The sequence below is a fragment of the Colobus angolensis genome, unplaced genomic scaffold, assembly GCF_000951035.1.
Source record: "Colobus angolensis palliatus isolate OR3802 unplaced genomic scaffold, Cang.pa_1.0 Scaffold25, whole genome shotgun sequence".
NCBI lineage: Eukaryota > Metazoa > Chordata > Mammalia > Primates > Cercopithecidae > Colobus > Colobus angolensis.
In genome coordinates this window covers 2,917,767-2,944,047 of record NW_012115710.1, presented here as the reverse complement: position 1 = coordinate 2,944,047, position 26,281 = coordinate 2,917,767, and the positions used below count along the sequence as shown (strand labels likewise).

Below are 26,281 nucleotides of genomic sequence, written 5' to 3'. Positions count from 1 at the left end.
CTTCAATGTCTGTCCATCCCCCGCAGAAACCTGCGGTGCCTTTATCATAGCGCATTTCACCCTTGCCTGCAGTTGTCCCACTCCCTTTCCAGATGGGGAAGCCCTTGAGCTTGGGGACCAGGTATCCACTATGTGCTAAGTGCCACCTTCACTACTATTAAGAGCATTTTAGACCAGGTGCGGTGGCTCATGCGGGGCACGGTGGCTCACGCCTGTAATCTCAGCACTTTGGGGGGGCCGAGGTGGGTGGATCACTTGAAGTTGGGAGTTCAAGATCAGCCTGGCCAGTATGGTGAAACCCCATCTCCATTAAAAACACAAAAATTAACCAGATATGGTGGCAGGTGCCTGTAATCCCAGCTACTCAGGAGGCTGAGGCAGGAGAATTTCTTGAACTCGGGAGGTGGAGATTGCAGTGAGCCTAGATTGTGCCACTGCACTCCAGCCTGGGCAACAGAGCAAGACTTTCAAAAAAAAAAATAAAAAGAAAAGAAAAGAAAGAAAAAAACAAGGAACATTTTAATAGCTACCTTTATCAACTGTGTTATCAGTGCCTGGTGTTAGGTAAACTTTGCATGTATATTATCTCATTTAATTTCTATTATTATTATTTTTTTGACACAGGGTCTCTGTTGCCAAGGCTGGAGTGCAGTGGCATGATCATAGTTCACTGCAGCCTCAATGTCCTGGACTCGAGTAATCCTCCTGCCTCAGCCTCCTGAGTAGCTAGGACTACAAGGTGTGCACCACCATGCAGGGCTATTTTTCTTTCTTTTTTTTTTTTAGTAGAGACGAGGTTTCACTATGTTGCTCAGGCTGATCTTAAACTCATGAGCTCAAGCATTCCACCTGCCTCAGCTTCCTAATGTTCTGGGATTACAGGTGTGAGCCACTGCGCTCAGCCTATCTCATTTAACTCTCACGAGCGTCTAAGTAAGCAGGTGTCTCCATTTCACAGAGTGAAAACTGAGGAAGACAGAGCATTCAAGTAATTTGCTCAAAGTCATACAGCAAAGTGATTGAAATGCATTTCCTTCTCTACCTGGTGAACTCCTACTTATCCTTTAAACCCCTACACAAATGTCCCCTCATTGAGAAGCCTTTCCTGACTCCTTCAGGCACAGCCTGTGGACTTGATGTGGTGTACCCCATACCCCCTTCTGTTACAGCACTGATTTATTTGTGCTGTGTTCACATAGCAATGGGGGTGACTTCTGTGTGCCGGGCACAACACAGGTGCTTAGAAAATCACAGTGAACAAACATCTGCATCACTGTCCTCACAGAATTTGTGGGGAAGGGTGACATAGACCATTATCAAGTAAACATAAATGAGATAATTTCAGGAATAATAGGTGCTATAAAAAAATAAACAGAGCATCAGGACTGGGTGACCAAAAGTGGACTCCTCTAGCTTGGGCAATTCAGGAAGGCCTCTTGGAGGAGGTGACTTTCGAGTGGACACCCGAATGACAGGAATGTAAGGCTGGCCTGTCTTCCCGACCTAACTAGCAACTCTTTGAGGGTAGTGCCTGGTCTGATTCATCTTTGAGGCCTGGCATAAGACGTGGCTCAATAAACATTGTGGAGTGACTAAAGGGACTGGTGAGTTGCCTTTAAAAATGAATCGAGTTTTCAAGTTTGCACTGACCTCGCTTCTGGTCCTTGGATGACAAACCCAGCTGATATGACTGACTGACATTTCCTGGGTGTGCTAATGTGAGCAGACTGGGAAAGAGGCCACGGAAGGGAGCTATGTACCAGACTCTGTGCTCAGACCTTGTACATCAGCCTCCTGTGGGCTTTGCGGCAGGAGGGACCTTGTGATCACCCCTATGTATGTCCGCAGCACCCAGCACTGGGCCTGGCACATACTAGATGCTCCATAAATTGGTGACTGAAAGGACAAACCAGTGCTTAATGGGAAATTTCTATTGTACCTATATTCAGCTAGCTTATGTTACTGCTTCAAAGTTCAGGATAAGCTGAGACACTCAAACTTCTGTTGTTGAGACGGAGTTTCGCTCTTTCATCCAGGCTGGAGTGCAATGGTGCAATCTCAGCCCCCTGCAACCTTGGCCCCCCGGGTTCAAGTGATTCTCCTGCCTCAGCCTCTCAAGTAGATGGGATTATATGCCCGGCTGATTTTTATATTTTCTGTACAGATGGGATTTCGCTATTTTGGCCAGGCTGGTCTTGAACTCCTGACCTCAGATGATCCACTTTCCTTGGCCTCCCAAAGTGCTAGAATTACAGGCATGAGCCACCGCACCCGGTAGACACTCCAGCTTCTATTAGCTTTACCTGGACTCTGTGTATTAACTCCCCTCCCCTCCCCCAATTTCAGGGAGAGTCAAAAAATTCCTCCTCCCAAGTTTTCAGGACGAAAATCTCACAGCCAATTAATAAGAGACAAACCAAAGATTTTTCCCCTAAATGTCAGAGGGAGGTTTCTTGGCACAAACTTGGCAGTTGAGGTGGCAAGAGTTCCCCAGTCTTCACTATCCCCTCGGTCCTCTGGTCTTAGAGGCTAGGATGGAAGCGAAGTGAGGTCCCTTGAGTTCCAGCGGCCCCATGAAGGCAGAGAAGGTGCTATATGACTCACGGCCAGCCTAGTTCCTGCCAAGTCAGGAGGAACTGGTGTTGGGTGGAACCGGAAGTGGGAAACAGTGGGAGATGAGAAGGAAGTGGTTAAAAGGTGGTTCCTGGGACTTGGAACTAGGGTGGGGAAAATGATTCTTCCACCATCCCTAAGGAATGGGGATGCAGGGTTGGGATTGGGGGCTACCCCGTGCACTTCTTCCCTGGACGTGCTGTCACTGGGATGTGGTCAGATCATTAACACAGGTAACCTTTAGTCAGAGCTCCCCATCCACTGTGTTAAGCCTTACATGACAATCACCATGAAGATTTACATACACATGTTATACCATAGTCTCCTCACAACATGGCTAAGAGGTAGGCACGTCATTGTTCCCATTTTGCAGAGGAAATCGAGGTTCAGAAAGGGCACTTGGCTTGCCCAAAGTCACACAGCAGGGAGTGGCAGAGGAAGTCAGGTTGGGTGACCCCAATAACTGCTCTCAGAGACTGGGCGATGACCGGCTTCCTTGCTTCTCTGGAATAATGCTTCTCTGCATTTCAGCTTCAGTGCAGTCAGAGAATGGGGATGGGTGGGGGAATGAGGCGAGAGGAGAGATGTTTAGAGGTGTGGAGGGCGGCAGAGGTTTGAGCAGCGCAGACGAGGGGAGAGTTCAGCTGACTGGGGAGGAAGAGGATGGACGATGGAGCCTCTGGGCCTCTAGATCAGTTGGAGCGTATGACTTTATTGATCCAGGATGTGTATTTGCAGATCTGGGTGTAGACAGCTGGATGCTGGGCAGAGCCGCAGGGGTAAACACCCCATGACAGGATGCCTTGGAGGGTCTCATCACAGACCAGGGGGCCTCCTGAGTCACTCTGGGGGTGGCAGGAAGGAGAGATCAAATAAATGTGCCAACGTGAGAACTGTCACTTTGGGATCTGGGGCAGTGGTGGGGAAGGAAGGGGTTGGGTTGGGATAAAGACGAGGTTGGGATGGGGTTGGAATTAGGTATAAGGCTGGAGGGTGAGAATGGAGGTTGACTTCAGGTTATGGAGGATTGACTGGGGGACGGGAATGAAGATGCAGTGAGACTGGCGTTAGGATTGTAGTTCATGGAAGGTGAGGGGATGGAGACGGGCTTGGAAATGGGGATGGGGTGGGGTTAGGATGGAAATGGGATTGAGGATAGGGATGAGGAGGGGTTAGGACTGGGAAAGAGTTGGGGTCAAGGATGGGTTTGGGAATGGAGTTGGGGAGCGGGGACAGGATCTGCTCTTTTCCCATAACCTCCCTGTCCTCCCTTCCCAGGAGTCAGAGACTCTCCTTGTTCAGACCCTACCTGGCAAGGGTCCTGGCCCCGGTCCAGGCCGGCACATATCATATTGTTGGTGACCACGCCAGGGTAGAAGACCTCACACTCTTTAGGGCTCAGGATAGTGACGCTGGAGCAGGTCAGGCCTTTGTTGTACTTCACTAAAGGGAGAATATGCCAGTAATCCCTGGGTCCAGCCCCCAATCCTTGGGGAGCCAGGAATCCAGATACAAGACTGTATCTATTCCAGGCCCCAGCTCCTCCTCCTTCAGACTCAAGAATCCTGGCCCCAGCCCCTCCCCACCTAGACCCAGGAGTCCAGGTCCCCAGCCCCTCCTTCCCTCAGACCCACAGACCCAGGCATCCAGGACCCCAGTCCCTCCTCCCTCAGACCCAGGAGTCCAGTCCCCAGCCTGTCCTCCCTCAGACCCAGGGGTTCAGGCCCCTAGCCCCCTCCTCCTGAGATTCCAGCCTCAGAGCTCCAGCTCTTGCCTCTCCGGGCAGCCGTGGTGCCCCAGCCAGCGACCTGGCACTGGTCTCCGGGCTGGGCACAGTGGTAGGGAAGCTGCAGGGCCCGGACGCGGGACCCCGGCACTACGGGCCTGGCCAGCTTCAGCAACATGAGGTCGTGCTCATCCGTTCGCCTTGGCAGGATGGGGCCTGAGCCCTGGTAGTACTTGGGATGGACAACAGAGCGAGTGGTCCGGCGGAGCTGCTCGCCCTGAAGAAGCAGCAGGTGGTCATCCCCGACTCGAGCCCACAGTGGCCTGGGGGGGAGGAAGAGGCATGTGAAGGCAAACCTTTCATAGGGACTGGGAAAGTGGGCGCGGGCAGTGGGGTGAGGGCAGATACTGGGGCCCGGAGATAGGAGGGGTCTGAGGGAAGAGGGTCTTGGGGGAGAATCGGACCTCAGTGGACATGGGGAGGAGAAATCAGGTGATTTGAGCTCCGAGGATCTGCAGGAATTGAGGAGGGCTGGGGGCCTGGACACCTAGGTAAGCCTTCCACATTTTCTTTTATTTGTTGAGACAGAGTTTTGCTCTTGTCACCCAGGCTAGAATGCGATGGCTTGATCTCAGCTCACTGCAACCTCCGCCTCTCAGGTTCAAGCCATTCTCCTGCCTCAGCCTCCCAAGTGGCTGGGATTACAGGCGCCCGCCACCACGCCCAGCTATTTTTTTGGTGGTGTTGTTTTCTGTATTTTTAGTTGAGACGGGGATTTCACCGTGTTGGCCAGGCTGGTGTTGAACTCCTGACCTCAGGTGATCCACCCGCCTCGGCTTCCCAAAATGCTGGGATTACAGGCCTGAGCCACGGAGTTCGGACCTACTCCATATTTTCTCTGTGATAATACCCAGCCCTTCCTCCTTCAGTGGGGACTCACGAAGTGAACCTTTTCCTTTAGTTCTAAATCCCCGACCACACCGGACCCTGGCTTCAATGTGTTGCAGGCAATCGCCTCCTCCTAAAGCTCAAGGAGAATCAGCGGGACAGGAAGGCCGGGCCCAGAAATGCGGAGGACCACAGCGCCCCCTGGCGGCCACAGCGCAAGCCCTGTCTCTCCTCCTGCTGGAAGGACACCAGGGACCGCACCTCCAGCTGTGGGAGTTCCAAGTGCCCCGGCCCTGCCCGCTCCTCCCTGGAGGCCGCCTCCACAGCCCCCCGTGGCGTCCTCGGGGATGGATCTCCTCCTACTTGTTCCCGCAGTGCGCGGCCGTCAGCACCCAACTCTGGTCCACCAGGACACCCGCGCAGTGGAACGAGAGGCCATTGAAGAGCGAGACCTGCCAGGGCTGCGAGCCTCGCGCGCACGGGGCGCCGTAGGCTGCGGGGTCCAAGCGCGTGTCGTTTTCGGGGAGCAGCACCGTCTCCGCGGCTGGAGAAAGAAAAGAGATGGGATCAGAGCACGGAGGGCAAGGGCTGGGTTTGGGGTCGGAGCTGGGCTGTGGGACTGGACTGCGTTCGGGGACGGGGGACGCAGCCAGAACGGGAGGGTGGTAGGGAAATATTGGGGGTTTCGCGTGCACCGAAGGGAATGGGAGGAGAAGTGCGTGAAAGTGGAAGGAAGCTGGGATGGGGTAGCGTGGAGTAATGAGACAGAATAGGGTGGGTCTGGAGGGCAGGGAATGAACGCAGCGTGCCTAGAGAGCTGGCTAGAACGCCGCAGGTTCTAGATAGAGGGGCGGGGATTGAACGCGGCGGGGAGGTAAGGGAGAGGGGACAGAACTCGGGGAGCGGGGAGGAGAAGGGGTGGGAATAACAAAACGGGATTGAAAACAGGGAGGGGGTGGGGCGCAGTGGTTTACACCTATAACACCAGCACTTTGGGAAATCGAGGCAGTTGGACCGCTTGAGCCCGGGAGTTCAAGACCAGCCTGGGCAACACAGTGAGACCCAGTCTCTACACACACACACACACACACACACACACACACAAGTCAGTCGCGGACGCATGCGCCTGCAGTCACAGCTACCTGGGAGGCTGAGGTGGGAGAATCGCTTGAGCCCAGGAGGTGGAGGTTGCAATGAGCCGAGATTGGGCCACTGCACTCCAATCTGGGCGACAGAGAGAGACCCCGTCTCAAAACAAAACAAAACAAAACAAAACCCAGGTGTGGTGGTGCATGCCTGTGGAACCAGCTGCTTGGGAGGTTGAGCATGCTTGAGCCCAGGAGGTCGAGGCTGCAGTGAACTCTGGTTGGGCCACTGTACTGCAGCCGTGGAAACAGAGCACACCTGTCTCAAAAAAAAAAAAAAAAAAAAAGAGAGAGAGAGAAAGAAAGAAAGGAGAGAGAAAGAAAGAAGAGAAAGTAAAACAAGAAAGAAGAAAGAAAAGGAAGGGAAGAACGAACGAACGGAAGAGAAAAAAGGAAGAAAGAAAAGAAAAAAGAAAGAAGGAAAAAAGTGAGGAGAGAGGGCAAAAAAGCGGTAAGGCAAGACTCAGGATAAAACACGGTGGTGCAAAATGGGGCGGGGCCGGGAAGGGGCGGTGTAAGAGGAGGAGAAAGACCTCGGCGAAGAGTCCACGGAAGAGCGAGGATCTGGGTGGCAGAAATCGGACGGGGCCTGAGTGGGGCGGGACAGCCAGTGGCCAAGCCAGAAGGGCCCAGCTGACTTGGGGGTGGGCCCTGTTCCGGAGCGCTGGGTGGGTGCTGCGGTCCCGGGGGAGGAGAGGTGCGCGGGGCTTGGTGACAGGAGCACACTCTCCTCCCGCCCGCGCCTCCCACCCGCGCCTCTCGCGGCCCTCTGTCCCCCGCCTCACCCCAGAGTTGCGCCATCAGCAGCGGCAGCAGCTTCGCCAGAGCCCGGGCGCCAGAGGCGGCGGAGAGGTGGAGGTGCGGGGGTCTCATGGCCAGGATCTGCTAGGGTGTGTGTGGTCGGGGGGCGGGTTAAAATAGATGCTCCGTTAGAGACCCCCACCTCGCCGTGCTCATTCGCCCAGCCTGGGCCACCCCAGCCCGCGAGCACACTTTTGACCTGCAGCCGATAACCCCAGGGGCGGACAGATGGGAGATTCGGGCTGGAACAGCGGTAATGAGCGCAATTACCCTAATGACGCCCCTCGCAGCATCTCCCCGTCCTCCCTGTGCCGGAGGGGAGCGCTCTCCGCGCCCGGGCTGCCCCAGCTGCAGCCACGCCGCGCCCGGGGTTTCCCCCTCCTTCACGCGAGGGGTGGGGATCCGAGGCTCGGAGCCAGTGGGAGCCTCTTTCTCAACCTTACAGCGGGGGGACTTCCGCGTCCCGCAGGTGGAGAAACCGAGGCTCCAAGCAGGCTGCTGCCTGTGGCGCGGGGGTCCCCACTCATCCTCTCACAATCCACCCCAACCCGGGTGAGGTGCAACTAGCTTTACCTGGGAGTCTTCGATAGGAAGGAGGGAGGGGACCCAGACGTGCCTCTGCCCTGCCTGTGGTCCGCCGCTGGTATCCTCTGCCCGGGGACCCCTGGCCGGACCTTCCCTTTTAACCCTGAGGAGTCCGGAAGCTTCTCCGCCCTCCCCTACCCCCACCCCCGGGCTCCCTCCCTCCCTTTCCCTCTGTCTAATTATACCGTGGGTGAGGCTGGCACTCCTGGGTCCCAGATTCCTGCTCTGGGAGGGGCCCTGGAATACAGGCTTTTCCCAGTGCCCGAAACACCCCCTTTTCATCCCTTTTGGAACTGGCTTCCGTGGGGATTCCCCGGATCCGGGTTCCAAGAAGGCTTCCCAGGTGCGGGGAGAGGGTTCATGTCCCCAGGAAGGCTGGGGGTGGCGGGATGAGAGGCCACTGAGAAAGAGGAAATCAGCGGGAAGTGCATACCTAGAGTGACAATGTGAGAAGCCAGACTGTGGAAGAGGAAGGAGGAAGGCCCAGAGATAAAGCAGGTTGAGTAGGAGGGACAGAGGCTGGCTTGGAAAGGGAGATTGTAACAAACCAAGGCTAAAGGAGCCAGAGAGAGAGAGAGAGAGGGAGGGAGGCGCCCAGGCTGAGAAAAACAGAAACAAGGAAAGAGGGAAACCCACGCCTGCCCTGTGGCCATGAGCTCTGTGTGTGTCCCCGTGACTAGCCCGTGTGTGTGTTGGGGAGCTGTGGCTTTGCCTCATACCCGTGTGTGGCCATCTCACATCCTCCCTGCCATCTGTGTGCCACCAGGTGCCACACAGGCCCCTGAATCACAGGACGTCAAAGCTGCGAGGGGCATCAGCATCACCTCAGCCAACTCTCTCATCTCAGGTGAGGAGTGAGAGGCTCAGAGAGGGCAGACTCACACGATGTCACACAGCAAGTCCACTTAACAACCAGAAGGCCCTGGTTCCACTCTGGGCTCCTACTGCTCATGCCAGCCACCTCTCCTGCGAGGTGAGCCGACCGTCCCAAAAGATCCTGAGTTGGCCAGGCGTGGTGGCTCACGCCTATAATCCCAGTGCTTTGGGAGGCCGAGGCGGGCCGATCATGAGGTCAGGAGTTCAAGACCTGCCTGGCCAACATAGTGAAACCCCATCTCTACTGAAAATACACAAAAATTAGCCGGGGATGTTGGCACGGGCCTGCAGTCCCAGCTACTAGGGAGGCTGAGGCAGGAGAATCGCTTGAACCTGGAAGGCGAACTTGTAGTGAGCCGAGATCGCGCCACTGCACTCCAGCCTGCATGACACAACAAGACTCCGTGTCAAAGAAAAAAAAAAAAGATCGTGAGTTCTGGATTCTCTCTGTGGGACATGCTCTTCAGAGGCCATCGTTAGCGTTGCCCAGCTGAACCTTCTGCAGTGATGTTTTATATGCACTAGCTAATCCAGATGCTACCAGCCACGTGTGGCTGTCCAGCCTTGGAAACATCACAAGTGAGACAGAGGAGTTGCATTTCTGGCTTCATGTAATTTTAATTGGAAGAGCCATGTGCGGTGAGTGGCTACCGTATTGGCCAGCAGAGGTCTCCACTACCTAATTACCTATCACGGAAGTTGGAGAAAAACAATGATAAACTCCTTTGGTTAGGTCTTAATATGTGCAAGCTGACTGACTTCTTTACTTACTGTGTTATACTTTTGCGTGCACAGTTATACAGGAAAGGAAACAAACAGAGCCTTACTCCGGGCACATCACTTGGTAGTTAAGAGATCACCTCAGGTTGGGTGTGGTGGCTCACGCCTGTAATCCCATCACTTTGGGAGGCCGAGGCAGGTGGATCACCAGGTCAGGAGATCGAGACCATCCTGGCTAACACGGTGAAACCCCGTTTCTACTAAAAATACAAAAACTTAGCCGGGCGTGGTGGCAGGCGCCTGTAGTCCCAGCTACTAGGGAGGCTGAGGCAGGAGAATGGCGTGAACCCAGGAGGCGGAGCTTGCAGTAAGTCGAGATGGCGCCACTGCACTCCAGCCTGAGCGACAACAGAGCGAGACTCCATCTCAAAAAAAAAAAAAAAAAGAAAAGAGATCACCTTGGTTTCTTCATCTATAAAATAGGTATGAAAACAGTACTGATCTCATAGGGTTTTGTGAGGATTAAGTTAGTTGATACATTTAAAAGTGCTTGGAGGCCAGGCACAGCGACTCATGCCTATAATCCCAGCACTTTCAGAGGCTGAGGAGGACAGATTCCTTGAGCCCGGGAGTTTGAGACTAGCCAGGGCAGCATACTGAGACCTCTGTCTACGAAAAATAAAAATATTAGCTGGACTTCATGGCATGTACCTGTAGTCCCAGCTACTCCGGAGACTGAGGCTGGACAATCACTTCAGCCCAGGAAACTGAGATTGCCATGAGCTGTGATTGTTACTGCACTCTAGCCTGGGCAACAGAGCAAGACTGTCTTATAAATAGATTAATTAATTTAATTTAATTAATAAAAGCTGGGCGAGCTCGGTGGCTCACGTCTGTAATCCCAGGAGTTTGGGAGGCCAAGGCAGGCAGATCACCTGAGGTCAGAAGTTCGAGACCAGCCTGGCCAACATGGCAAAGCCCCATCTCTACTTAAAAATACAAAACTTAGCCGGATGTGGTGGTAGGCACCTGTAATCCCAGCTACTCAGAAGGCTGAGGCAGGAGAATTGCTTGAACCCAGGAGGTGGAGGCTGCAGTGAGCAGAGATAGTGCCACCATACTCCAACCTGGGTGACAGAGCGAGACTCTGTCTTAAGATAAAATAAAATAAAATAAAATAAAAGCCAGTGGATCAGGGTCTAGCACATAGTAAGCACTCAGTAGATTCACTCATTTAGCAAGTGTTTATTGAAACCTTGATATATGGCCAGGAGCTGTCTTTGGGGTTGGGGATACAACAGAGAACAAACCAGATGTTATCATTCCCAGAGTCACAATAGTTCAAGGCAGAATTTGAATCCAGGTCTCACTGATTTCAAACCCCAGGTTGATTATTAAGTGACAGTATCTCCTATAGTCCAGGAGGCCCAAAGAATGTTCACAGAGGGTCTTGACTTAGGGTTTCTTATTAACAGAGTGAACAGGAACCAATCACCAAGTGGAAATGGAGGGTGTTGGGCTGTGGTGTGTGGGTCCAGTCTAATTGTTCTTCATCGTCTCCTGGATCCAGTCCACGTATTTGCAGACTTTCGTGTAGACACCAGGCTTTCGGGTGATCGCACACGGATCCTGGCCCCAGGAAATAATGCCTTGAAGAGAGTGGTTACAGACCAGAGGGCCCCCGGAGTCACCCTGGGCACGGGGAGAGAGAACATCGGTGAGAGAAAGTGTTGAGCACGGTGTTTGACAGGGAGGAGGTGGGGACGGTGCTTAGGAGTGGGGCCGAGACTGAGGATGGGGAGGCACCGGGAATGGTGATAGGCTTGGCGATAAGGCTGGGATTATGGGTGGGATAAAGGATGGGGTTAGTCTCAAAAATGAGTTTGGGGAAAGCTGGAGCTGGAAACAGGGATGGAGCTGAAGTTTGTGCTGAGGTCAGAAATGGGAACAGGGGAAGAGATGGATTGGGAGTTGCAGGGGGAGGCGGGTTGAGGTTGGGAATGAAATTGTGGATGTCGGTAAAGATGTCATTGAAGCTGGGGATGGGATGGGGGTGTGGTTGGAAACCCAGGCCCTGCCCGCTGACCTGGCAGGAGTCCTTGCCCCCTTCCTGAACGCTGGCGCACACCATGGTGTCTGTGATGTTGTTGGGGTAGGCGTTCTCACACTTTTGGTGCTCAATGATGGTGATGTTGGCGCATCGCAAGCTGTGAGGCAGGCGTACTGTGGAAACAGCGGGAGGGGCTGTGGGAATGAGCCCCCTGCCACTACCCCTAATGCGGTGCTTGCTGTGACCCAGCCCCTGGGTGAATCCCTGTCCTTAGACCCAGCCAACTCACCTCTCTTCTTGTAACAATAGCAACAGCAATGCTATCCAGCATTTTTTTTTTTTTTTTTCGAGACAGAGTCTTGCTCTGTCGCCCAGGCTGGAGTGCAGTGGCGTGATCTTGGCTCACTGCAACCTCCATCTCCTGGGTTTAAGCGATTCTCCTGCCTCAGCCTCCTGATTAGCTGGGGTTACACAACCACACCCAGCTAATTTTCGTATTTTTAGTAGAGACGGGATTTCACCATGTTGGCCAGGCTGGTATCAAAGTCCCGACCTCAGGTGATCTGCCCACCTGGGCCTCCCAAAGTGCTGGGATTACAGGCGTCAGCCACTGTGCCCAGCCTGCTATCCAATAAATGATTTATGCCAGTTGCTTGATATACATTATCTCTAATCCAATTCCGACAGGTGGGTATAATTATTCTCATTTTATAGAGAAGAAAATCAAGATTCAGAGAGGTGAAGCCGCTTGCCTAAGGTCCTGCAACCAAGAGGTTATGGATGTATGATTGCATATCCCGTCTGCCTGATTCCAAGGCCCCACCTTCGGTAGCCACCCTCCCCTGTCCTGACGTTTTCCACTCATCCTCTCAACTTATACCACCATCGTCACTGCGAACCGCATCTCTGATCCCCCGAACCCTTCCACAATCACGACCACACCCTCCCCACCACCCCTTGCCGGGTTCCCCTCTGGAGCTCCTACACTGGGGGCTGGACGTGCTGCCCCAGCCGGAAATGAGGCAGCTGGTGCCCGCGGTGACACAGCGTGAGGAGAGGGTGAGGGGTCGCACAGCCCAGGTGATGGAGGCTGGCGACGCCATCTTCACCAGCATGATGTCATTGCGGTGGTCTTTGTTGGGGAGGCTGTTGTTGAAGCCGGGGTGGGGGAAGGACTCGGTGGCTGTCCGGGTCTGCTCACAGCCATCCTGCGTCTGGAGGTTGTGCTCCCCCAGGTGAACTATGTAGCGGCTGAGGTGGGACAGACAGTAGTTGGAGGAGGAAAGGTCGGGGGAGACGTGGTTGGGCGAGGTGAGTGACACCTTTGAGGGTGAAGAAACATCACTCCGCTTCCAACCTCTTCCACGTCTCCCACCGAAGCCCCCTTCCCAGTCATAACCCCATCAGAACCCCATTCATCCCCCACCGTCAATCCCAACTCAAGCCCATCAACCTTGCTGACACTACCCGTCCCCATTTCGAATCCCCTTTCCCGCATCCCTATCCCTGAGCTTCTCTCCATCCATCTCCCCATTCCCAGCCCCCTCCCGGCCCCGCCCCGGCCCCCGCACCCACGGCTTGCGGCAGTGGGCTGCTGTCAGGAGCCAGCTGGGGGCAATGAGGGTCGCCCCACAGAGCAACCGCGTCTTCTCGAACAGGGCTGCCTGCCAAGGCTGGGAGTGAGGCTTGCACTCGAACCCCTTGATGATCCTGGTCTCTCCCCCTACGAGCCCTGGAGGGAGTGAGAGCAAAAGGAGGGGCTCAGGAAGGAGAGGTGGTAGACCAGGAGGGCTCCCAGAAATGGGGGTGGGGAGGAAAGAAAGAGGGTGGGTGGTCTGGGCCCTGGTCTGGTGTCCCTCTGGGTTGTGCTGGATGCTGGGGCCGGGTATTAAAGGATGAAAATACTTCCATAGGGTCGGGTGCCTGTAATCCCAGCACTTTGGGAGACTAAGGTGGGAGGATTGCTTGAGCCCAGGAGTTCAAGACCAACCTAGGCAAACATAGTGAGACCCCCCCGTGCCTCCATCTCTACAAAAAATCAAACAATTAGCCTCGCTTGGTGGCAGGTGCCTGTGGTCCCAGCTACCGGGGAGGCTGAGATGGCTTAAGGATCACTTAAGCCCGGGAAGTTAAGACTGCAGTGAGCCATGATGGCACCACTGCACTCCAGCCTGGACAATAGAGCAAGACCTTGCCTCTGGGGGAAAAAAAAAAAAAGGAAATACTTCCATACTGGTTGGTTGGTAGCCCCTGTCCTGTGCGCTTTGAGTGACCACTGCCCCAACTCCAGCTTCCCTGGCCCCTTTCCGGGACCCTTTAGGACCCCCTTGACCTCTCCTCCTTTGGCATTTAAAGGGATTATCCGGAAGGGCATCCAGGCCCTCATGACGGCTGCTCCCAGGTCAGATGCCTTACGGGTTGTTCCGTAATTTGGAATCAGCCCTGTCACTGCCCGGACACAGAGGGTTAGGGGATCCCAGAGATGCGAGAGGGAGGCTCCTGCCCTGCCCCCATCCCCTGCCGTACCTGTCGCCAGAGCAAGCATGATTAACTGCAGAATCCTCATGGCCTGGAGGGGGGAGGGGCGGGCCCCAGGTTCCTCTGGGAACAAGGAGGGACATGGGGGCGCATCACTTTACAGGGAAGTCGCGGGGGGGGGGCTGGCTCATGCCCTCTCCTCTCTCCCTCACCTGCTCCTGCTCCCCACTTGAGAGAAACAAGGTTGGGGAAATCCCCTGTTTCTCACAGCACTCGGATCTCCAAACACTTAAAATATATCTTAGGTGTTGAGGGTGGCCTTGGAGAGGGCCTGGTCACAGCTAGAAGCTTCCCAGATACCAAGAACCATGTGGAAGTTGTCGGGAGGGGCTTTGACCGGCAAGTCACGGGCCGGCCCCGTTCAAGTCAGCCATGGGACCTCCTCGGCACATGTCAGAGGATGTTGTCCTTCTTGCCTTGAGAGCTGGCCAGGCCCCAGCTGCTTGGAGTGGAAGGACAAGGGGCACCAGACCCCGTTCCGTAGCCACCCCTTTTTCATTGTCTTCACAGCAGAGCGATATGGAGCCTTTGAGGTCTGCTGGGGGGGAGTGGGGGCTCAGCCCCAGAAAATATCTGGGCCCCCCATCACCCAGCTTGCTGAACCCCTGCCTGCCAAACCCCTGCCCTTTTCAAGGACAGCCAAGCAGAGTTGGGCGGGGCTGGTCAAGGGGAGGTCCAGTGCCCTCAGCTGCCCTGGCCAGCGGGGGTGGGAGGAGAAGGCTGGCTCAGCAGCTGAAGCCATGGAGATCAAAGGTAACTGAGGCTGGGGACAGCCATTGGAGGTGAGAGGTGCAGAGAGAGGCCAGGAACCCCCACCCAAGCAGAGAAGGACAGAGCAGAGGGAGAAATGGGTGCCCGAGCGGGACAGGTGTCCTTGGGGAGGGCTGACACCTGGACCTGGACGGGGAGGGATGGCTTCCCTTTCCTCCTGGACTCACGGGCTCTGGGGCTGGGGCTCTGGGGGCCCAGTGGCGGCAGAGGCGGCAGCAGCGGCTACAGCAGGTAGGCTGGGTTGGAGCGCCAGGTACCAGGCACCAGGCAGGCGGGCAGGCAGGGGGACGGCCCCGGGCGGGCCCAGGATGACTGGCCTCCAAGCCCTGCCTTAATGCCCCAGGGCGGGGTGTGGGGGGGCCCTCCCCGTAGACCTCCGAGGCACTGGCTGCCTGCCTGTGCCACCTCTCCAAGAGGCCTCTTCTCCCTGTGTCTCAGCCTCCCTCTGTCTGTCTGTCTGCAGCCTTCCTTTCCCTACCGAGTCTCTGAATCTGTGTCTTGCTCTCTGTCATTCCCTGTCATTCAATAATTCTGACTTTGTGTGATTTTTCTCTTTCTGTCCCTACGTGTCTGTCTGCCTTTCTCTGTCCTCATCCCTGTCTCCATCTCCAGTCTTCTCTCTCCATCTGGCTCTGTGTGGCCCTTTCTCTAATTCCTTCTATCTTTGTGTCTCAGTCTATCTTTCTATCTCAGTCAGTCTCTCTGTCTGCATTTCTGGCAATTTGTCTCGAAATCCCTCTCCTTCCATCTAATCTCCGTCTCTCTTTTTCCTCCTGTCCCAGTCACTCCCTTTCCACAGCCCCAGCCCAGGTGGGCCCCTGGCCTCCCCTAGGCCGCTCCCTTCTCCTTTGCAAGGAGGGGGGTGCTGGGGTGTCACAGAGGTGGGGCAGGACCGGAGGGTGGGGGAGGCAGGTCAGGGCCTGTGGAAGCTGAGTCCAGGAAAGGGAACCTGCCCGCTTCTCCCTGCCTCCCAGGCAGCCCGACTCCAGCGCTTCACTTACTGGCTGCTGCGAGACCTCTGCCCGATGACTTCCAGTCCTGCAGCCACCTCAACCTCTGCATCTGCAGAACCCGAGCGCGGATTCCTGCTTCGCCCAGCTTGTTTGTTTTCAGCTAGGTGCCTTCCCTTGGCTTTCCTCCCCTTTCTCCCCTAACCAGATGTGGAGCAAGGCAGGGGAGGGCCTAGGTTCTGACAACAGCCAGCCCTGGCCTCAAACCTAGGTGCTTCCTCTTCCTACCACTATGACTACCCTTATGACGTGGGGACAAGGGACTCCACCCCTGCGAGGCTCAGTTTCTTCATCTGAGAGATGGGGGTGACAGACCTGCTTGCAGGGAAGGTTGGGATCAGGCCTCCAGGAGGGTCCATTTGGAAAGAGCAGACTGCAGAGGGGCTCAGCAAATATGCCTCCGCTGTTATGATCACCCCACACTCCCTCCCTCCTCCAATTCCCCTTCAGTGCATTTGGAGAGATGTTCTCCCCTCACCTCCTGAGTCCCAGTGGAGACAGAATCCAAGGGGTGGGCAGGAGAATTTTAAGACATAGGCCGAGCCCTCCTGCTTTCCAAGGCTGCACTCCAGCCTGCATCATTGCATACATTTTAGAACAAAGCCACGTCCCACATTAAAGAAACAATGTATGCTGATTACAAGAAAGTCAACTGCAGTTGAGTAGTGGAAAGAATGTTATGCTTTATGGACATTGGATTAAATGGTCATAAATGTTGACTTTGCAGCTTTCGTCTGGTATTTTGGAGCTAACAATTTTCTTTTTCCTTCTCGGGTCTTTTGTGGACTCTTGAAAAGCTTATAAGCTCTGGGCACTGTTTCCATTGTGCTGGATGAAGAAACATGGCTCTTATTTATATTGTTGGATTTTTGCTTTTGAGACAAGGTCTCACTTTATTGCCCAGCCTGGAGTGCAGTGGTGTGATCTCGGCTCATTGCAGCTTCCACCTCTCCGGCTCGGGTGATCCTCCCACCTCAGCTTCCCAAGTAGCCAGGACTACAGGTTCGCGCTACCACACCCAGCTAATTTTTTGTATTTTTGTAGTGACGAGGTTTCACCATGTTGCCAGGCTGATCTCGAACTCCTCAGCTCAAGCCATCCTCCCATCTCAGCCTCCCAAAATGCTGGGATTACAGGTGTGGGCCACTGTACCCAGCCTGTATTATTATAGGTAATTTTTTCTATTCCATTTCTGAGTAACTACTCAGGGAAGACCCTCATCCTATTTGAGCCTTGTTTTTTGGGGTTTGTTTGTTTTTCTTTCTTGCTTTCTTTCTTTTTTTTTTTTTTGAGATGAAGTCTCATTCTGTCACCCAGGCTGGAGTGCAATGGTTTGATCTCGGCTCACTGCAGCCTCTGCCTCATGGGTTCTTGCAATTCTCCTGTCTCAGCCTCCAGAGTAGCTGGGATTATAGGCGTGCGCCACCATGCCCGGCTAATTTTTGTATTTTTAGTAGAGATGGGGTTTCATCATGTTGACCAGGCTGGTCTTGAACTCTTGACCTCAGGTGATCCACCCGCCTCGGCCTCCCAAAGTGCTGGGATTACAGGCATGTGCCACCATGCCCGGCTAATTTTTGTATTTTTAGTAGAGATGGGGTTTCATCATGTTGACCAGGCTGGTCTTGAACTCCTGACCTCGTGATCCACCCGCCTCGGCCTCCCAAAGTGCTGGGATTACAGGCATGTGCCACCATGCCCAGCTAAATTTTTTTTTTTGTGGGGGGTATTTTTGAAGAGACGGGGTTTCACCATGTTGGCCAGGCTGGTCTCGAACTCCCGACCTTAAGTCATCCACCCGCCTCAGCCTCCCAAAGTGCTGGGATTACAGGTGTGAGCCACTGCGCCCGGCCTTATCTGAGCTCTGTTTCTACTTGTTTGAGCTAGGGAAACTGTTGAGTCCTTCTTCCAATCTCAAGCAGCATGGAGACTTCAAATGGACAGACATGGCCCCTCCTTCATTTATATTTATTCCAGACCATTGCACACTTCTCTCCATCCTGCTCATGGGTCTTAGAAGGGCTGGCAGGAGTTAAAGTTCCAAAAAGTTCCCAGGCCAACAAGAGTGGAGCTGGGAAAAGTGATGGAGGAGGTATTGGTGTTCTGAGGGTCAGAGTGGTACCCAAGCTAAGGGGTGGAGGTGGAGGAAACAGGTTAGTTGTTCCTCATGATCATCCGGATCCAGTCCACATACTTGCAAACATAGGTGTAGACTCCAGGGATGCCATCTTGTCCACAAGGCCCCACAGACCCCCAGGACACCAGACCTTGAAGGACTCCCCCGCACACCAGGGGGCCCCCCGAATCACCCTGGAAAGGAAGAGAAGTGCTGTCTGAACAAGGGAGACATCTTATTTCTGTTTTCCTCTCCAACCCTCCAACCCAGTCCTGGGCCTTGGGGAGGGCTCCAAGTCTGGTCAAAAGACGAAAGAGTATAATCACTTTCCCAGAGGACAATGGCAATGGCTAACCAAAAGAGAAGAGCCACTGTCTCTAGGAGCCAATCCCAGGGAAGAAGGGTGGAACTCCATAAAGGACAGAGGTTCTCTCAAGGACAATGGCTGGGGCCCTGAACAACGAGGAGAGAGAGCACAATCATCAATGACCAATCCCAGGGGAGGCTGTCAAGACAACATAAAGAGTGGAGCATTCTCTCAAGGGCAATGGCTGGCCTTTGAGGAGAGAGAACACTATTACCAATGACCAATCCCAGGGGAGGAGGGTGGGACTCCATAAAGGGTAGAGGTTCTCTCAAGGACAATGGCTGGGGTTCTGACCAATGAGGGGAGAGAGTGCCATCACCAATGACCAATCCCAGGGAAGGTGGGCAGGACTCCATCAGGAGCACAGAGTTCTCTCAAGGACAATGGCTGGGGCCCTGACCAATGAGGGGAGAGGCCACCATCCTCAAATCTCTCTGGGTCTGGGACAGCACCAGCTGGAGGATGGTGAGGGAAAGACTTAGAGCCCCAGAAACAGCTGATTCCCTGTCTGGGCTCCCAGTTCTCTCTTGTCTGTTTTGCTGCCTCTCCCTCTGCCCCCTACCCCATCTTTCCTTCTCTGTTCCCTTCCTCCCTCTTCTCTCCCTGCCCCTCCCCCTCCTCCATTCCCTGGTCCTCCCTCATACTCCCTGTCTCTCTCCCTCCCTTATCCCGCGCCTCTCCTCCATTATTATTATTATTACTATTATTATTTTGTTTAGAGACAGAGTCTGGCTCTGTCACACAGGCTGGAGTGCAGTGGCACCATCTCAGTTCACTGCAACCTCCGCCTCCCGGGATCAAGCGATTCTCCTGCCTCAGCCTTCCAAGTAGCTGGGACCACAGACTTGCACCACCACCCCCAGCTAATTTTGGTATTTTTAGTAGATTCAGGGTTTCATCATGTTGGCCAGGCTTGTCTTGAACACCTGACCTCAAGTGATCTGCCCACCTTGGCCTCCCAAAGTGCTGGGATTACAGGTGTGAGCCATGGCGCCCAGCCTCTCCCTTCCTTTTTGACCCCATCTCTCTCCAGCATCCCCTTTCCCTGATTCATCCTCCATCAGTTCCTCTCCTGCTTCCAGCCCCTCCCCTTCCCTTTCTGTCCTGGTGAGCACGCACGCTCACCTGGCAGGCATCCTGCCCCGGGACGCCGCCTGCACACACCATGTTGCTCGTGATTCTCCCGGGATACACCTCACGGCAGGTGGCATGGGAGACGATGGAGAGGTTGAGGCACTGGAGCAGATCTGGGAATGGGTCTGGAGAGGGAACATGCGTGCTGCAGGGTCCCCTAAATCTCCCCACTTTGAGGTCACATCCCTCTTCCCTCGATGTGGCCCATCTGAGTCAATATCCCAGCCCCTCACCAACCTGTACTACAATCCTGAAACCTCCAAGTTACATATTTATGACTTAATTTCATATGAATCATGACCCCAGATGATTGACAGTCTCTTTGGTCTTTGACATTTGACTTTGAGTGGCATAACTCAAGACCTTTCTTGTCTCTCCAGCCTCAGAGACAACAAGTCCAGACCTGACGCTCTTCAGTGCCTGCTACTGTGATCTTTGACCTTCTATCTTATTACCTTATGATCCCAGCTTGATCTCATATCTTGTCTCCTGATCCCATGTCCCTGTCTTTACCTTAACCTCCAACCTCAGTTCCACATCTTGCAAACCTCACTGCTTCCAACGCCAGTGACCCCTGATCCCAGTTTATTCGGCCCCAGCCTCCATGACCTCAAACCTTGGACCTCACACCCCAAACGCTATGACCTCCAATCTCAGATATGTGATTTCGGATAGAATCCCAAAGTCCATCCTCGGATTCTGACCAGATTGTACAACTCTGGATCCCATGACCTTAATTCTACAGTGACCTCTAACCCCAGACCCATGACCCACAAGGCCCATATCCTATTTACATATATATATATATATAATATGCCTTTTGCTTCAGTGTGATGACCCCTGACGCACTCTGACCTCTGACCATGTCTCTGACCTCTGATCCCTGACTTCATACCCAGTCCCTTAACCCCTTTGACTCCCAAGACCCCAATCCACCATAATCTCTGACCCCAAACTATGATCCTGACGTCCCATCCCACATCCTGACCCTTTACCCATCCTTCCTCTAAGGTGTCATGATGTGACCTCTCGCCCTGCATCCCAGACTTGTACCCATCCTGACCCCTGACCCCTGGCCCCGGGCCCCTTACTCCATGGGTGGTTGGTGATGCCCCAGCCTGAGACGTGGCACTCGGTGCCAGCAGTTGCACAGTCACTGGGCAGGGGCAGGGGTCGAACGCTGCTGGTTATGCGGACGGGCAGGCGCAGCCGCAGAAGCCGGAGGTCGTGCTCATGGCTTGTCGAGGCTCCCAGATAGCCGGGGTGGGTCGCGGAGAAGCCGCTGTGCCGGATCTGCTCTGTCCAGTCGAGCTGGCTCAGGCTGTGTTCCCCCAGGCGCACCCAGTACCTGTTGCCGGTGGCGACAGCTGAGCGGGTGGCAGACAGGCAGTCCCCCACCTTGCACCCCTCCACGGACACTCCCAGGCCCTGCTGCCTCTCCCTGCTGCTCTGCCTCTCACCATCTGTCTTCTCCCTCGCGCCTTTCATTCTCCAAGTCTCTCTTGCAGGCTCTTATTCCCGACCTCCATCACTCTCCTTCCATCTTGGGTGTTCACTGTTTCTCCTCCCATGTCCCTGCATCTGTGTCTCTCTCTCTCCCCCCCTTTTTTTTTTTCAAGACGGAGTCTCGCTGTCACCCAGGCTGGAGTGCAGTGGCACCATCTTGGCTCACTGCAACCTCCGCCTCCCGGGTTCAAACAATTTCCCTGCCTCAGCCTCCTGAGTAGCTGGGATTATAGGTGCCTGCCACCACGCCCGGCTAATTTTTGTATTTTTAGTGTGTGGATCACCATGTGGGTCAGGCTGGTCTCAAACTCCTGACCTCAAGTGATCTGCCCACCTCAGCCTCCCAAAGTGCTGGGATTATAGGTGTGAGCCACTGCGCCGGGCCTCTCTGTCTGATTATCTCGGCCAGTGAAGCCCACGAAGACAGGGACATCAGTGGGCCTTGTTCACTGCCTTATTCCCACCGCCTGGCACGGAGTATGTGCCGTCCACACTGCTGACTGAATGAACGAGTGGGTTGATGAATGGCCTCTCTGCATCCTGCTGCTGGCCCTCTCTCTCTCCTGAGTCTCTGTTTCTTTGCATCTGAGCTCCCCTTTCACAAAAAAGTTCCAGGCCAGGAGCAGTGGCTCACGCCTATAATCCCAGCATTTAGGGAGGTCAAGTCAGGAAGATCGCTTGAGCTGAGGAGTTTGAGACCAGCCTGGGTAACATAGCGAAACTCTGTCTCTACAGAACAATTTAAAACAGCCGGATGTGGTGGCGCAGGCCTGTGGTCTCAGCTCCTTGGGAGCCTGAGGTGTGAGGATCACTTGAGCCCAGGAGGTTGACGCTGTAGTGAGCCAAGAGAGCATCACTGCACTCCAGCCTGGGTGACAGAAAGAGCAAGACTCTGTCTCCAAAAACAAAAAAAAAAAAAGAAAAGAAGAAGAAGGAAGGAAGGAAGGAAGAGAGAGAGAAAGAAAGAAGGAAAGATTCCAGAGCATCAGTCCACTGAGGCCCAGAGAGGTACCAGGCATAGTCTCTGAGGTTGCACAAAGAGTTTGGGTCATGTTGGCCAGACGCAGTGGCTCACACCTGTAATCCCAGCACTTTCAGAGGCCAAGGTGGGCAGGTTGTTTGAGGCCAGGAGTTCAAGACCAGCCCGGTCAACATGACAAAACTCCGTCTCTACAAAAAATACAAAAATTAGCTGGGCATGGTGGCTGGTGCCTGTAATCCCAGCTACTCAGGAGGCTGAGGCAGGAGAATCACTTGAACCCGGGAGGCAGAGACAGCAGTGAGCTGTGATCGCGCCACTGCACAGCAGCCTGGGTGACAGAGCGAGACTCTGTCTCAAAAAAAAAAAAGAGTTTGGGTCAGACCTGGGCCCTGGGCCCAGACTGGGTCAGGGAATGGCTGGGGGGAGTGGCAGATGTCATATAGGAAAGAAAGGGTACATGCAGGAATGGAGAGGCAGGAGGGCAGGTTCCAGGATCCTCCCCGGCCCTCCACACATACCACACCTCACCCTGCCCAGCACCACCCCAGGCCCACTGCTAAGGAAGTTCCACTCCTGGTCTAACCTCAGATTCTCTTGTTGCAGGACCAGCTTCTTCCCAGTGGGCACCGCCCTCCCTTGTGATCCTACCCCCAGCGCTTGCCTTCCCGTAGTCCTCTCTTCGCCCAGCCCAGGAAGGGACTCAGCCTGGGGCTTACCTGCCGCTGCAGTGAGCCGCTGTGAGGACCCACCTGCTGTCAATAAGGACGCCCCCGCAGCGCAGGCTGGTGCCCTCAAACAACCCCACCTGCCACGGCTGTGAGTTACGTCCACACTCGGTGCCATTGAAAATCTTCGGTGTGGCTGCCTGGCTGAGCCCTGGGGACAGACAGGGGCCTGGGTCAGAGAGAGGAATAAAAGATACAGAGATGGAGACACACACACACAGAGAGAGAGAGAGAGAGAGAGAGAGAGAAACAGGCAGGAGAGAGAGAGAGAGAGACCCAGTGATAGAAAAAGACCATGAAACACCAGAGACCCAGGGAGAAAGACGCTTACACATAGGAGGGAAACGGAGAGGCAGAGATTCAGAGAGGGACGGAAGGGAAGAGGGATCGAAGGACAGGGGAGACCGAGGTGAGCAGTGCCCTGAGAGCTGCAGCTAAATGGAGGCAGAGAGAAAGCCGCTGTCCTCCTCACCACCAGGCTGGGGGCCAGAGCTGAGATGGGGAGGGGGTGGGGCCTCCTCATGGGGGATGGAGGGACCCAGTCCCAGTCCTGCCCTCTCCCTGCTCCAGGAGAACTCACCAAGAACACACAGGAGCAAAAAGATGCTGGGTCCCATGGCGGGTCACCTCCAAAGTCTGGGGGGAAAAGGGGAATCTCAGAGGTCACCCTTTCCCCGTGCCCTCCACCTCTGCCCTCTCTGCTTCTCTTTGAAGGTCACCAAGGGGATGACCTGCTTGTCCTCTCTCTACCTGTCCTCCTGCGTGTCACTCCCTCATTGGCAGTCGCCTACCTCCTTCTCACCTTGTCTCTTCGTCTGCCAGATCCTCTACGTGGCTGTCACTGTTCGGCCTGTCCACGTCGCTGCTATCTCTCCGTCGACCTACCTGCCTGTCATCTCATCTGCTGGCCCCTCCGCCAGCCAACTCTACCACTCTGCACCTGGCTCCTCAGCCACCTGTCATGTTGCTCAACCGGTCCCTTTCCTTCCATCTGTCGCTCCAGACAGACCACTGACAAAGTTCTTAACTCTCTTTGTCTTGGCCCATCCAATTTCCGGGTTGAGGGAAGGGAACCAGGAAGACAGGCGTGGGGCGTCCTCTAATTCTGCAGAAACTCTTCTCAGCTAATCACACTTAATTGAGCTTTACAGCTGAATGGAGTGGGGAAGGAGGAAAGGACCCAGAGTGGGAAGACCCAGCCCCACTCCCTCTCTCCTCTGCAAGTCAGCCAGCAGCCCCGGGACTGATGACTCAAGGTGACGATGGAGCTGGGTTCTAATCCTCACTCCAGTGACAAAGGAGGGTGGGGAGACCTTGGACACCTGGGGCCCATCCCAATGCAGCGCAGGGGAGGGGCAGGGGGAAGGAGAGGCTGTGAAAGCAGGAGAGTGGATGGGAGGGGCAGGAAGCCCGAGCTAGAAAGAGTCCCAGAAAGAGAAGAAGAGATGAAGGAACAGACTTCTGAATAGGTGATCAGGCAGGTGCAGAAGAGAGTTTCTGAACTGAGTTCATATATATACATATGAAGTTAATCAATCTAATTCCATAAAGTTTTTCTTTGCATAAGAACTTCTATTGCTTAAATAAAATCCACAGAGAAAAAAAAAAAAGACACGGGGAAGGAGAAATGGTAGAAAGAGAGAAGGAGAGAGAGAGAGAGAGAGAGAGAGAAAATGAATCATAGGACAAGGGAACTTTGTGCTGTTTTTTGTTTTTTGTTTAGAGATGGAGTCTCGCTCTGTCACCCAGGCTGGAGTGCAGGGGTGCGATCTCTGCTCACTGCAACCTCCACCTCCTGGGTTCAAGCTATTCTTGTGCCTTAGCCTCCTGAGTACCTGGGATTACAGGCACATGCCACCATGTCCAGCTAATTTTTGTATTTTTAGTAGAGACGGGGTTTCACCATGTGGGCCAGGCTGGTCTTGAACTCCTGACCTCAAGCAGCCTCCCTGCCTTGGCCTCCCAAAGTGCTGGGATTACAGGTGTGAGCCGCCGCGCCTGGGCTCTGGGCTGGTTTGTCTGAGTTTCTGCTTCATCCAGGAGGAGTGGAGGAGAGAAAGAAGGAGAGAGAGAGAGGACAGAGAGAGAAAATGAGAACAAAAAGGGAATTAGACTCAGAGGAAGGGGGATTAAGAAACAAACCAAGAGAAAATCTGTCAGGGCCAGGCGCGGTGGCTCATGCTTGTAATCCCCGCACTTTGGGAGGCCGAGACGGGCAGGTCACTTGAGGCCAGGAGTTCAAGACCAGCCTGACCAATATGGTGAAACCCTGTCTCTACTAAAAATACGAAAACTAGCTGGGTGTGGTGGCGCGCGCCTGTGGTCCCAGCTGCTCAGGAGGCTGAGGCAGGAGAATCCCTTGAACCCGGGAGGCAGAGGTTGCAGTGAGCCAAGATTGTGCCACTGCACTCCAGCCTGGGTGGCAGAGAGAGACTCCATCTCAAAAAAAAAAAGAAAAAAGAAAAGAAAAAGAAAAGCAGGCAGACAGACAGAGTGCACAGACAAACAAAAAAAACCCAGGACAAAACAGAGCAGAGCAAACACCCACCCGACGACTGTCTTTTAGTCCTTCACTTTCTCTCTGGGTCTCCAGTCTCTGTCCGTGTCTTATTTTCAGAATCACAGAACCTGAGCTTTTGATTCGCTCTTAGAAACAACCTAACTGCTTTAACACATCATTGGTCAGCGTGGTTGGAGTTGATAACCCTGGTCCCCACAAAGCCTCCTGCTGGCTGTTAAGAGCTTTCCTTCTTTGGGCAGAGAGGATAAAAAAGCACCATGACTGTCCTTTCTCTGGAAAGGACACACTTCACACACACTCACAGCACCAAAACGCCACTTCTTCCTTTTTCTGGTATCAAGTTTTACAATAAACCTCAACTAAATAAGCAAAGAAACAAAAGCAAAAATACCAACGACCTAATTCAACCTCTCTCTTTTTTTTGTGTGGATTTTTAAGAGGATCACGTTTACTGACGTGGAATTTATCTCCAATAAAATTGAATACAAAAAATAAGGCAGGGTCCCTGATTTTAAGGAGCATTCGTGCAAATTAAAAATTACCATATATATAGTTAGTAACAACGTATTGTGTACTCGAAAATTACTGACAGAGTAGGGTTTAAGTGTTCTCACTACAAGTAAATATTAGTATGGGACCAGGCATGGTGGCTCATGGCTATAATGCTAGCAGTTTGGGAGGTTGAGGTGGGAGGATGGCTTGAGGCTGGGAGTTAGACACCAGCCTGGGTAACATAGTGAGACCCTGTTTCTACAAATGAAAACTGAAAAAATGAACCAGGCATGGTGACACATGCCTGTAGTCCCAGCTATGTGGGAGGCTGAGGTGGCAGGATCACTTGAGCCCAGGAGTTTGAAGCTGTAGTAGCTACTATTGCAGCATTGCACTCCAGCCTGGGTAAGAGAGTGGGACTCTGTCTCAAAAAAAAAGATTAAATGTAAGCATATGAGACAATGCATATATGAATGAGCTTGATTTAACCATTCCATCATGTTCTATATTTCAAATTTTTGTGTTGTGCACCATAAGTATATACAATTTTAGTGTCGATTTAAAAACAAACACGTCATTTTTACCTGAAAAATTTCACCCTTCAGGTTCAGTTGAGTCTCAAAAGATGAAGTCAGTCACCCAAAGTGTCAGAACTGGAGGCTGAACCACTCCAGAGCCTGTATTCTTTATCATTATCCAAATATATCAATGAACA

The 26,281-nt window shown here is 53.8% G+C and overlaps 3 protein-coding genes across 8 annotated transcripts; all 3 read right to left on the bottom strand.

Moving 5' to 3' along the window:
* Positions 1–1,336: 1,336 nt before the first annotated feature.
* KLK10 (kallikrein-related peptidase 10) lies at positions 1,337–7,878 on the bottom strand. Of its 2 annotated transcripts, none has more exons than XM_011946275.1 (6): positions 7,747–7,878; positions 7,158–7,254; positions 5,591–5,771; positions 4,388–4,662; positions 3,923–4,056; positions 1,337–3,458 (listed from the first exon to the last, which is right to left on the bottom strand). In XM_011946275.1, the coding sequence occupies exons 2-6, from the start codon at positions 7,243–7,245 to the stop codon at positions 3,306–3,308; spliced, it is 831 nt and encodes a 276-aa protein (XP_011801665.1). In that variant the 5' UTR covers positions 7,246–7,254; positions 7,747–7,878; the 3' UTR covers positions 1,337–3,305. The 2 variants fall into 2 exon arrangements, with proteins under 2 accessions (XP_011801665.1, XP_011801666.1); XM_011946276.1 differs by having other exon boundaries at positions 7,158–7,257; positions 7,747–7,816.
* A 2,701-nt stretch (positions 7,879–10,579) lies between these two features.
* KLK11 (kallikrein-related peptidase 11) lies at positions 10,580–16,287 on the bottom strand. 5 transcript variants are annotated; one of them, XM_011946271.1, is made up of 6 exons: positions 16,202–16,287; positions 13,931–14,005; positions 12,976–13,136; positions 12,390–12,726; positions 11,441–11,577; positions 10,580–11,046 (listed from the first exon to the last, which is right to left on the bottom strand). In XM_011946271.1, exons 2-6 carry the CDS (start codon positions 13,968–13,970, stop codon positions 10,894–10,896), a joined length of 828 nt encoding a protein of 275 aa, XP_011801661.1. In that variant the 5' UTR covers positions 13,971–14,005; positions 16,202–16,287; the 3' UTR covers positions 10,580–10,893. The 5 variants fall into 5 exon arrangements, with proteins under 5 accessions (XP_011801661.1, XP_011801663.1, XP_011801659.1 ...); XM_011946273.1 differs by having other exon boundaries at positions 12,390–12,655; positions 12,980–13,136; XM_011946269.1 differs by lacking the exon at positions 16,202–16,287 and adding an exon at positions 15,715–15,961.
* A 1,385-nt stretch (positions 16,288–17,672) lies between these two features.
* Positions 17,673–23,170, bottom strand: KLK12 (kallikrein-related peptidase 12). Its single transcript, XM_011946268.1, has 6 exons — positions 23,134–23,170; positions 22,545–22,704; positions 20,432–20,688; positions 19,332–19,465; positions 17,918–18,033; positions 17,673–17,794 (listed from the first exon to the last, which is right to left on the bottom strand). The coding sequence occupies exons 1-6, from the start codon at positions 23,168–23,170 to the stop codon at positions 17,737–17,739; spliced, it is 762 nt and encodes a 253-aa protein (XP_011801658.1). The 3' UTR covers positions 17,673–17,736.
* Between the last annotated feature and the right edge of the window lie 3,111 nt (positions 23,171–26,281).

What these genes read in the sequence shown, in the direction of transcription:
- KLK11 (XM_011946269.1), bottom strand. Translation starts at nt 15,775, where the DNA reads ATGCAGAGGTTGAGGTGGCTGCAGGACTGGAAGTCATCGGGCAGAGGT. An exon ending in CAGAGGTCTCGCAGCAGCCA is followed by an intron (nt 14,006 to 15,714) that starts GTAAGTGAAGCG and finishes CCTTGTTCCCAG; the next exon opens with AGGAACCTGGGGCCCGCCCC. An exon ending in CAGCACGTCCAGCCCCCAGT is followed by an intron (nt 11,578 to 12,389) that starts GTAGGAGCTCCA and finishes CTGTTTCCACAG; the next exon opens with TACGCCTGCCTCACAGCTTG.
- KLK12 (XM_011946268.1), bottom strand. Translation starts at nt 23,170, where the DNA reads ATGGGACCCAGCATCTTTTTGCTCCTGTGTGTTCTTG. An exon ending in TTTGCTCCTGTGTGTTCTTG is followed by an intron (nt 22,705 to 23,133) that starts GTGAGTTCTCCT and finishes GTCTGTCCCCAG; the next exon opens with GGCTCAGCCAGGCAGCCACA. An exon ending in CATCACCAACCACCCATGGA is followed by an intron (nt 19,466 to 20,431) that starts GTAAGGGGCCCG and finishes TTCCCTCTCCAG; the next exon opens with ACCCATTCCCAGATCTGCTC.
- KLK10 (XM_011946275.1), bottom strand. Translation starts at nt 7,245, where the DNA reads ATGAGACCCCCGCACCTCCACCTCTCCGCCGCCTCTGGCGCCCGGGCT. An exon ending in GCTGATGGCGCAACTCTGGG is followed by an intron (nt 5,772 to 7,157) that starts GTGAGGCGGGGG and finishes TTCTTTCTCCAG; the next exon opens with CCGCGGAGACGGTGCTGCTC. An exon ending in GGGGCCAGGACCCTTGCCAG is followed by an intron (nt 3,459 to 3,922) that starts GTAGGGTCTGAA and finishes TGCCACCCCCAG; the next exon opens with AGTGACTCAGGAGGCCCCCT.